Source organism: Brachyhypopomus gauderio, unplaced genomic scaffold (genome assembly GCF_052324685.1).
Source record: "Brachyhypopomus gauderio isolate BG-103 unplaced genomic scaffold, BGAUD_0.2 sc56, whole genome shotgun sequence".
NCBI classification, from domain to species: Eukaryota; Metazoa; Chordata; class Actinopteri; order Gymnotiformes; family Hypopomidae; genus Brachyhypopomus; species Brachyhypopomus gauderio.
The window spans coordinates 329,712-339,726 of NW_027506879.1; the positions used below are offsets into that span (position 1 = coordinate 329,712).

Consider the following 10,015-nt stretch of genomic DNA (forward strand, 5'->3'; position numbering starts at 1 on the left):
AAAACATTTCAACTAAATTGGAATCTGTTCCAGCTGATGATGAACAGATCGAACCACAGACAACATCTAAATCGGGCCGGTGTCTCAAATTATCATCCAAGTCAGTGTCAAATTTAAAACCATTAAGAAAAAAAGTCGGCAATCATACATTGAGCACTAAAAGGAACTTCTGTGTTTACTGTAAAAAATCCAATATCAAAATAGCAAGGCATTTGCAGCAGAAGCATGCAACTGAAACGGATGTGGCACATGCTCTCAGTTTCCCAAAAGGATCCAAAACAAGACATCGCTTATTTGAACAGCTGTGCAAGAAAGGCAATTATCAACATAACATTCAAGTGCTTAGAAATGGAAATGGAGAAATTGTTACCAAAAAACGAACAAGAAGGAATGTTTCCTCTACGGAGTATTTGCCCTGCCAGTACTGCCTGGCCTTCTATCTTCGGCAAGCCTTACTAAAACATGAACGCTCATGCAAGGGAAAGATCACCTCAGAGCGTTTGAAAGAACTGGAATCCAAGGGCTGCCCTCCCTCTCAGACTGAGTCTGAGTCTCTTAACTCCTGTTTCAAAACCACTTCTGAACAAACTTTCCAATCTCTTGACACATTAATACCAATAGGATCACCAAATCTAACATCAAATCCTGAATCCAGACCACAACCAGATCCAGATCCTGTGTCCAGAAAACCCAGTGCAGAATTCCTCTTACCTAGTTTTGATTCAAGCCAGTCCTGCTGTCAAGGTACTGAGAGATGTAGTCCTGAAATCAGTCCATGTCCCACTCCTGAATACTGTCAACCCAACCTCAGAATTAATCCTGAATCCAGCCCACATCTTGGTCAACTAAGTCTTGAGTATTGCCTCCCACCAAATATGAGTCACCCAGATCTTACACCCTTGCCTAGCCCTAATTCATGCCAACAGTCAAATTTCAGGTCTAGTCCTGAACCTAGCCCTCAATCTGATTGTGAAGCCTTTTTTCAGGCTAGTTCTGAAACCAGCCCTTCTCCTAGTCCCATTGTTTGCTCAAGCCCCAGATCCAGTCCTGAACCCAGCCCACAGATTGAGCAGACATGTTTGAAATCTTGCCTTCCATCTACTTCAAAATCTAGTCTAGAGCTCAACTCTCCACCTAATCCTGACTCAGGTTCTAGTCCTTACCCTACCCTTGATTCTGGCCTTCAGGCAGATATGAGATCAAGTCCTGAAACCACATCCTTGAAGTCCAGGCCTAATCTTTTCTTCGAGTCCAGCTCTGAGTTCAACCCTAAACCTGCTAATGAGTCTTGTCACCAACCCAGTCTCAGTTGCCGATCTAGCCCACAATTGAGTTTAATGTCAAGTTCAAAGTACAGCCTAAGGTCTACTTCATCAAGAGTTTCTAGAGCCAACCCAATATCTGACAACAGTGGTACCCTTGAAAATGAACTGGACCCTGATGCATCAAGTGGATCTGATTATAATCCACTGGATGATGAGGATGAATGGTCTGATTGTAGCAATAACTGCAATGATAGTTTGGACAGGCCAGTTGCACAGAATCTGACTGCTAGTGTGGCTGTTAACTCAGCACTTACATTATCATTGTCCCAGGACAACAGTTCACAGTCTAAGGTGGATTCCACAAGAGATATGGAAGAGATGTTTGGGTCAGATACAGTGTCCAGTCCACAGCCTAGTCAAAATTTCAATCTAAACCATAGTACCTCTTCAAGTTCACAGCAGCTTTGTGTGATAACATGTAATAAATTGAACAAAAGACATTTCTGTGTCTACTGCAAGAAATCCAATGTCAAAATGGCACGGCATTTGTTATCCAAACATGCTAATGAAACTGATGTAGCCCGTGCCCTCAGTTTTCGAAAAGGCTCTAAAAGAAGGCGTCTTTTACTTGATCAGCTCCGTAAAAAAGGCAATTATCTACATAATATTGAAGTTCTTCAAAGAGGCAGTGGAGAACTAGTCACTTGTAAACGACCATCTGTAGATTACTCTGTGAGTGAATACCTGCCTTGTCAACATTGCCTGGCTTTTTATATTCGACATGATCTGTGGAGGCATGAACGGGCTTGCAAAATGAGAAAAGACAATGGTACTGGTTGCCGTAGAAGGATTCAGTCTACATCATCCAAGTTGCTTCCAGCACAGGGCTTTTGTTCTGGTGCTTGTGAAGAAATTATCCGTGGAATGCATCAAGACAGTGTTTTGGATCATATAAGGGAGGACACACTGATATGCAAGTATGGTGATATACTTTTGGGAAAACATGGACAGGATAAAAAGCATCATGTATATATTGCACAAAAGCTCAGGGAACTGGGGCGATTTATGCTTGCCGTGAAGGAGATTGACCACAGTGTTCAGCAACTGTTTCAAATATGCACTCCATCCAGGTTTGATTTAGCCATAAACAGTGCCAAGAAGATTAGTGGTTTTGATGAATCATCTAACAAACTTGAAATGCCATCTCTGGCTCTAAAAATTGGCTATTCCTTAAGACAAACCGCTGAAATTCTTTTTGGGGACAGTTTCATGGGGCATGATTCAGAGATGGCATCTAAAGCTAAAGAATTTATTGAACTTCTTGAGACAAATTGGATTTCTTGTGTTAGAATGTCTTCTGATCTGGACATTGGTGAAATCAGTGACTTTGACAGGTGCTTAGAAAGCTCTTCAGTGGCGGTCACTCGGTGTCAGCTGACCGAAGCTAACAACATGGAATCTGCTGTTTTGGCTGAAGTAGGAACTTCCTCAGAGTGCCATGACGAACCTAGAGTGCCACCAGATTCGACATGCAGCCTTCAGCTAAGCCTGAATTCAACCCCAGAGCACAGCCAAAACTTTGCATTACGGTCATCGCCATGTTCTACTCCTAAATTAGATGGTGAAAATTTGGACAAAAAGCAATGTGAGCCAGTTAGGAGTATCCAAAATGAGTTTCACCCAGCTAAAATTGAAAAGTCCTGTAGCAGTAATACGGAAGAGAAATCAGCCATCCTTGCTGCAGTCCCTGCATCTCGTAAGAAATCAACCAAGAACATTAGAATTAATTCCAAGTTTAGCACTTTGTCTTTCCTCAGAGCTAATCCTAGGTGTAAAGCCTCTTCTTCAAAGTCTAAGTTCTCTTCAGGAAAGTCAAGAGTGGTAAAAAGTCGTAAAACATTTGGTGTTCGGACAATACATGGCAAGAAACAGTCCTGTCTTTATTGTAACAGGCTCGTGAGCAAAATAGCAAGGCACTTGGAGAGTAAACATGCAAAAGAAAAGGATGTAACACATGCCCTTAGCTTTCCAAAAGGTTCCAAAACAAGAAAACTTTTACTTAAGCAACTCCGTAATAAAGGCAATTATGAGCATAACATTGAAGTGATTCAAAATGGAAATGGAGAGATCATCCCACTCAAACGACCAAAAAAGGATCGTTCACTAAATGACTATGAACCTTGCCCTCACTGCCTTGGTTTTTTTGCTAGCCATGTCTTGTGGCAGCATCAGCGGTCATGCAAAATGAAGAATGGTAAAGATGCTCCGAGAAAGAGAAGGTGTCGGGGAGCTACGTTTGCACTGCACGAGACTCTCTCTGTGGGCTGCCAAGATGTTGTCCGCCACATGCGAGATGATGATATCTCAAAACACTTGAGAAATGATTCCTTGATCTGTAAATTTGGCAATAGACTTTATGAAAAAGTTGGGCACCAAAAGGCACAGCACAATTACATTTCTCAAAAGATGAGAGAACTTGGGAGATTTATGCTAGCTGTGAAAGAGCTGGATCAGAATATTGAGCATCTGCATCAAGTATGCTCCGAATCCAAGTTTAATTTGGCTCTGGAGTCTGCAAAGGTGATTGGTGGTTTTGATCAGTGCACTAACAAATTCAAAACTCCTGTTATAGTCCTTAAGCTGGGGTATTCCCTGAAGAGGGCTACTGAAATCGCTTTGGCAGAGAATGCCATGGGAGAAGAAGCGGCAGCTCAGGCCAGAAAGTTCATTGATTTGCTTGAAACAGACTGGATAACATTTGTGTCCTCACATTCCTGCACCTCAGCAAACAAACAGAATGTGGTGGATGTCGTACGCCTTACAGAAGATGTCATCAAACTACAGAATATTCTCAGAATTGTTGAAAATAAAGCAAAAAGCGAGCTAATGGAGAGGCCAAATCCTGATGCTTGGAAGAGGCTGCGTGAAAGTCTCCTTGCTGGAATAACTTTATTTAATAGAGGGCGAAAATGGGTGGCTGATAAAATGCTACTTGAAAATTACACTTACACTGACGGAGCCAAAGAACCATTTAGTGGAGATAAGTTTGACATCTTAACGAAACTGGAACGAAGTCTTAGTGCCGAGTTAATCCGAATGGAAATGTCTTGTGAAGGTGGAAGTACAATTACTTTTTTACTCACAAAAAGGATGGTATCATCTTTGGACCTCCTTATCAAATGCCGCAAAGATGTAGACATTCCTATGGATAACCCATATGTTTTTGCTCGAATGAGGGCTTCTACATATATAAGAGCCACTGACTGTCTAAGAAACTTTGCCCAAAACTGTGGTGCTGGAAATCCGGAAGGTCTAACATCTGGATATACACACAAGCATGTAGCTGTTCTTTACCAGATTATGAGCCTTAATGATGACGAAAAGCGACACGTAGCTAAACTTGTGGGTGATGACAGCTATGATTACCAAGGGCTGAATGAAAATTCTGTGCAGCTTGCAAAAATCTGCAGTCTACTACACACAATGGAACAAGGGACGGTGCCATGTAGAAAGAGCTGTGACACAGCTGAAGGAGCAACTGCTGATGGAAGTCCTGGATGTCCTGCAGATGTGAATGGAGAAATAACTGATGCAGGTACTTCCTTGTTTGTTTCATTCATGTAAAACATGTTCATCAGAGCACTTAGGTGTTTGAAATCTTCAGCTATGTGTCAATACGATAGAACATTTGATATATTTTAACTGTATTTTAACATTTAATGGTCTTGATATTAGGTCTTGGGCAGGTTTCCAGATCAAGAGAAAAAAGAAAAAAATGGGGAGAAGAAGAGCAACAGGCAGTGAGGAAACAGATGGGGAAGTATATATCCCTCAGGACGGTACCAGGCAAGAGGGACTGTCTGGAGTGCATCAGGAAGGAGCCAGACGCTCTCAGATCAAGGACATGGAAGGATATCAAAAATTACATCCATAACACCATACAGTCAAACAAAAGGAGAATGACAGCCAGGCAGATGGAAGAGGACCATTCTGAAAGTGATGGAGAAGATGATGGAGAAGATATTATCAGGGATGGAGCGGATGTAGATGGGCTCGTAAAAGATGGCAGCTGTAGTAACAGAAGACATCTACGTCGGGTGTGAATGGAATCCAACATGTAGATTTACTGAATTTTTGATTTTATAGTTTTGATGCACATGTATTTGTGTATATACACACACATACACAAATACACACACTTTATTTATTTTTTGATGGAAATCTAAAAGTTTAGTTGTTTAGGAGTACCTAGGAAGATGAGAACTGTACTCTCCCCACCTGCGCTGAGCACTGCATCTTCTTAATAGTCATCATTGTTGGATGGTTTTTTAGGGCCTTTATGTTCTGTTGAACAGTACTTGGTTAGACGTGCCCCCATCTCTCTCACATTAAGGGCAACCATTTATTTAAGAAAAATGAGTAATAGAGTTATTTATTAATGTTAAATTCATCATTTGTATGAATTATATACTGTATTGATTACATACTGCAGTTATTTCTCCTGTATTACATATTTAGTTATTTAAGCTTTATTAACTAGTCTCTACTTGGGCCAGATTATGACATAACCGTGAGCTACACCTATACAGCTGGAATGATTCCAATCTGTATTTGCAAACTGGAATTTAAGGTTAAGGTTCCAGTGAAATGTTTACGTTATAAAGGGAGTTCATATTTGAGATCTTGTTATGGAACCAAAGGATCAAATTACTGAAACCCTTGTGCTGGTAACCTCAGTGAAGATCATTAATCTTCCTGTTCCCAAATGTATTAATAACTATAACATATGGCTTATGGACTGAAATCAATATTTGAAAGTTGGCTGTATTAGCCAGTGGTGTATCTAAGCTCGTAACATTTCTTTGTTCAGTTTTTGATTCAATAAAATAAGGAGTTGTGTGCATCACTTTTACAGTATCTAACAAAGAGCAGACTGGTTGAGATTTGCCCAGCCTTAATCAACCTCTTTGAATTTATTTTGCAATTTTCCTGGTTAAAATGAATCAAAATTGCTTGTGAGGGAATAGCAGTGTAATATACTTCTAGTGTAATTTTCCAGTCTTTAATTGTGTATGTATTTTTACTTGAGATATTGAGTTGCTAAAGCTGTTTAACTAGTTTGATTTAACACGGTCATTGCTAAAGAAGCATGTCTAATGTGGGGGGGGGGGACTTCATGCAGTACTTAATTTTTACCAAAAAATACTAAATCTCTCACAGTCCAAACCCGTGGAATATTAATTGTCTTGATTAGCTGTGGAAAAGTCACATTGTCAAATGGTTTGCAACTTGTGTCCATCTTGCAGGGACGGAGGCGTTTGGTAACGGATCTGGAGAGCAGTGAGGAGTCTAGTCCATCCAGCTCCAAACTCCATCACATGTATGGCGTGAAGTCCTGGGAGTCCTGGGTCCAGGGGAGAGTGCTCCTAGACGCTGGTAAGCGTGCTCTGTGAGGCTTTTGTCATGTGTGGTTGCCAGTGTGAGTGTTGCTGATGCTTTCTGTAACAGCACTGTTGCTGAGCAACAGTCTTGGGACAAAATCTTTTCTACAGTGTGAAGAAAAATGACCACAGATTAGTCTTCTTGAGAAATCTATGAAAGATTTAATAAATTACACTTCACCAACAGTTACAAAGCCTAGAAAAATTATGCAAATGTATCATGTATGGTTTGCATTTATAATCATAAAAAAATGTATGCAAGATGAACAGAGAACATCACAGTTGTATCTTTTTATCTGTCAGCATCACTGCTTTGTAATTTAATATCTGTTGTCAGTAAAAACATCTCATTCCTAGCAGAACATGGGTTTAGCTAAACTGTGCTTTAATCCCACCTCCGTCTGTGTGTCCTTGTCAGCAAGCCCTCTGACCGTGAAGGAGGATGTGCTGCAGTGTAGCTCTTTGGAGCTCAGCCGTGGTCTGTGTCATTTCATCTGCGAGGTTCGCAGGCCAAGCGGTCAGACCTACGCACCTGACAGCGTGTACTATCTCTGCTTGGGCATCCAGCAGGTTTGGTTTTCTGAATTCCTTTCCTTTGTTTACATTACTAACACAAGACATCACATCACCACACGTTAACCGAGTGGTTATAAAACCGTGGTTATAAAATAGTGGTTCTAACCCTCTGGTGATATTGGCATGAGCAGAAAGCTCCTCCCACTGCACTTACCTCTCATTGTAGTGGGTGTCTCAATTCTGACTTTTACAAAACATCCATGCGTGAGTCTGATGGTACGTGTGGGTTGTCTTTCCCAATGGTTGAAAATATCTTTTGTTCAGTCTTTGTATAAGAGGCAGGCGCTAAATATTCAATACTGAAGGGCAGTGAGAATTCTCACTGAAGTATGTTTAACAGCAGCAGAAACGTTTCAACAGGGTGGAGGTCTCAAACCTTGCTCAGAACTGCACTCGACTTACATCACATGCAGTTGTCCATGCTCCAGTAGCTTTAGCATTAGCATGTACTCCCACTTTGAGCCTGTTTTTCTCTCACCTGTCACTGTTGCGTTTGTATTGCTCACCCAGTTTTGGCTAAGCGGAAAGAACATGTCGCTTCTTACAGCATGTTTGATTGGTGTTCACACCTGCTTAAATCGTATAATTTTCTGAGCTGGGCAAATATGTTCATGAATACGTTTCCCAACCTCCTCTGTTTATTCTGAATAGAATTCAGCCATTCCTTTTCCATATACATATTGTCCTTTTTGGGAAAATCGGAGAATAGTAATCATGTGTCAAACGAAATAGCCTGAGAAATTGTTCTTCGGTTTCCATGTAATTGTATCTCTGTGTTTGCTCTTTTCTCCCATTATACAGCACCTACTTGAAAATGGGCGGCTTGAGAATATCTTCATGGATCCGTTGTACAGCCAGTTCACCTCAGACATCACCAAGCTGATCAAGGATTGGGAGCTCACCTTGCCACCAAGTGGTAATACATTCTTTATACTACATGTCCTTTGATGCACCCTCATCAAAGGTGATGACTCTCACTCTGAATGTGCGTCTGAGCTGCGGGGCCCTGCGTTTGCGTGCAGGTTTCCTGCAGTCCCGCGTGGAGGAGAGCTTCCTGTGGGAGTGCAAGCAGCTGGGGGCTTTATCTCCGTTCGTGCTGCTCAACACGCTGCTCTTCTTCGGGGTCAAAATGCTGGGCATGAAGACTGTGGCCCAGCACCAGCGCCTGTCCTTCTCCCACGTCACACGCTGCTCCAGGACCACCACGGACCGCAGTGTCTCCTACCTGAGGTTCAGGTTCACCGAGAAGGATGAAGACGTCGAGAAGCGAGGTGAGTATGGGGCAGGGGAATGGCTCGGCCCGCTTTGTCATGGAGCTTTCTTCTGAACATCCATTTGCTGGTCAACTGCATGTAATAACTTTTTTCTTTTTTCTTTTTCTTTTTTTTTACTTTTGTGATTCCAGTTGTATTTGGAAAACGCAAGAGAGAAGCAGAGAATGAAGATTACCAGGAGATGCCTGAGAACACTGAGAATCCCTTACACTGTCCTGTCAGCCTGTATGAGTTCTACCTCTCTAAATGGTGAGAGCCCACATCATCAAACACCCGTTCTCTATGGGAGGAGAGCTGCACAATACAGCTGGTCAATGTTGTTCTGAACAATGCTCTGAATAATGATTCAATGCACAAATCATATTACTGAAAACGTTAAGGCCTGTAGAGATTTTAGTGTTGCCACCATGGATGGGAATCGCTAAAACATATTTAAAATTATAGTGAAATACACAACGTTTCCAGAGAAGGACAGAGGTGCTTTAAAGGTTTAAATACTGCACTACTGCATTATAATTTTTTATATTTTAATGTCTCTCTCTCTATATATATATGTGTGTGTGTGTGTGTGTGTGTGTGTGTGATTGTGTGTGTGTGCGTGCGTGTGTGCGTGTGCATATGCTGCCAAGACATTTAGTTTAATGTGTGTATGTAGTGAACCTTGTCTGAATCAGCCTCTTATTTGGTAGACTTCCATTTTTAAGGCACATGTCCTTTCAGTTCCTCTTTCTCTGGTTTGCGCTGAACTGGTGTTCAGGCTGGACCTTATGTTTAGTCTGTACGTTGTAGTCTTACTTTGATGTCATAAGCAGCACCTCCTGTTTGGGGTCACTCAAGGGTCATCTCCTTTGCCCTCCGCAGCCCCGACTCGGTGAAGCACCGCCCAGACCTGTTCTACCTGCAGCCCCTGAGCTCCTGCCACCCAGACAGCCCCCTGTGGTACTCCGCCCAGGCCCTGGAGCCCAGCACGCTGGAGAGCATGCTCACACGCGCCCTCGCCGTACGGGACGTGCATCTGGGACACCGGGCGGGGCAGCAGTGGTCCGCCTCCTCTGATGAGAGCTCATAGCCACAGGGCACATACGGGAGAACCTTATAAAGATGACGCTGTAATGCACCGACTGCCCTTGTTACAGCTACGTGACATTGTGGAGGGGGGGGCACGGTGACTAATCGTGGGCCGTTTGCAGGCACCTACACACTACGTGGGTTGAGCAGGAGCTGCAGTATACTGAAGTGCTGGAGCACAATGATAACAGGAAAGTGATGGACAACTGTGGATTAAATCACTTCTGTTTATTTTTGCTTGTAAGATGGGGGGTGATGCTACTGTGATGCTACAAACGTAACCGATGCATCATCTACTTAATGACTGGTTTACTGTCATTTTATGTACCGTTTTCTTAGTCTCTGAAGCATTTCATTACATTTGATTAAAGAAGATCCTGTTTAGATTGCA

At 42.3% G+C, this 10,015-nt stretch overlaps 1 protein-coding gene across 5 annotated transcripts in view; it reads left to right on the forward strand.

The window, feature by feature from the left end:
* LOC143488824 (zinc finger MYM-type protein 4-like) overlaps positions 1-10,015 on the forward strand; it is a 49,291-nt gene extending 39,276 nt beyond the window's left edge. For 4 of the 5 annotated variants that reach the window (XM_076987747.1, XM_076987748.1, XM_076987751.1 and 1 more), the window contains 6 exons: positions 6,572-6,701; positions 7,125-7,276; positions 8,084-8,198; positions 8,305-8,553; positions 8,688-8,805; positions 9,418-10,015. In XM_076987747.1, the coding sequence (XP_076843862.1) occupies positions 6,572-6,701; positions 7,125-7,276; positions 8,084-8,198; positions 8,305-8,553; positions 8,688-8,805; positions 9,418-9,625 (972 nt within the window). In that variant the 3' untranslated portion in view covers positions 9,626-10,015. Of the gene's footprint in view, positions 1-2; positions 4,861-5,000; positions 5,363-6,571; positions 6,702-7,124; positions 7,277-8,083; positions 8,199-8,304; positions 8,554-8,687; positions 8,806-9,417 lie in introns of those variants that run through there. The other variant, XM_076987746.1, reaches the window with a different exon arrangement.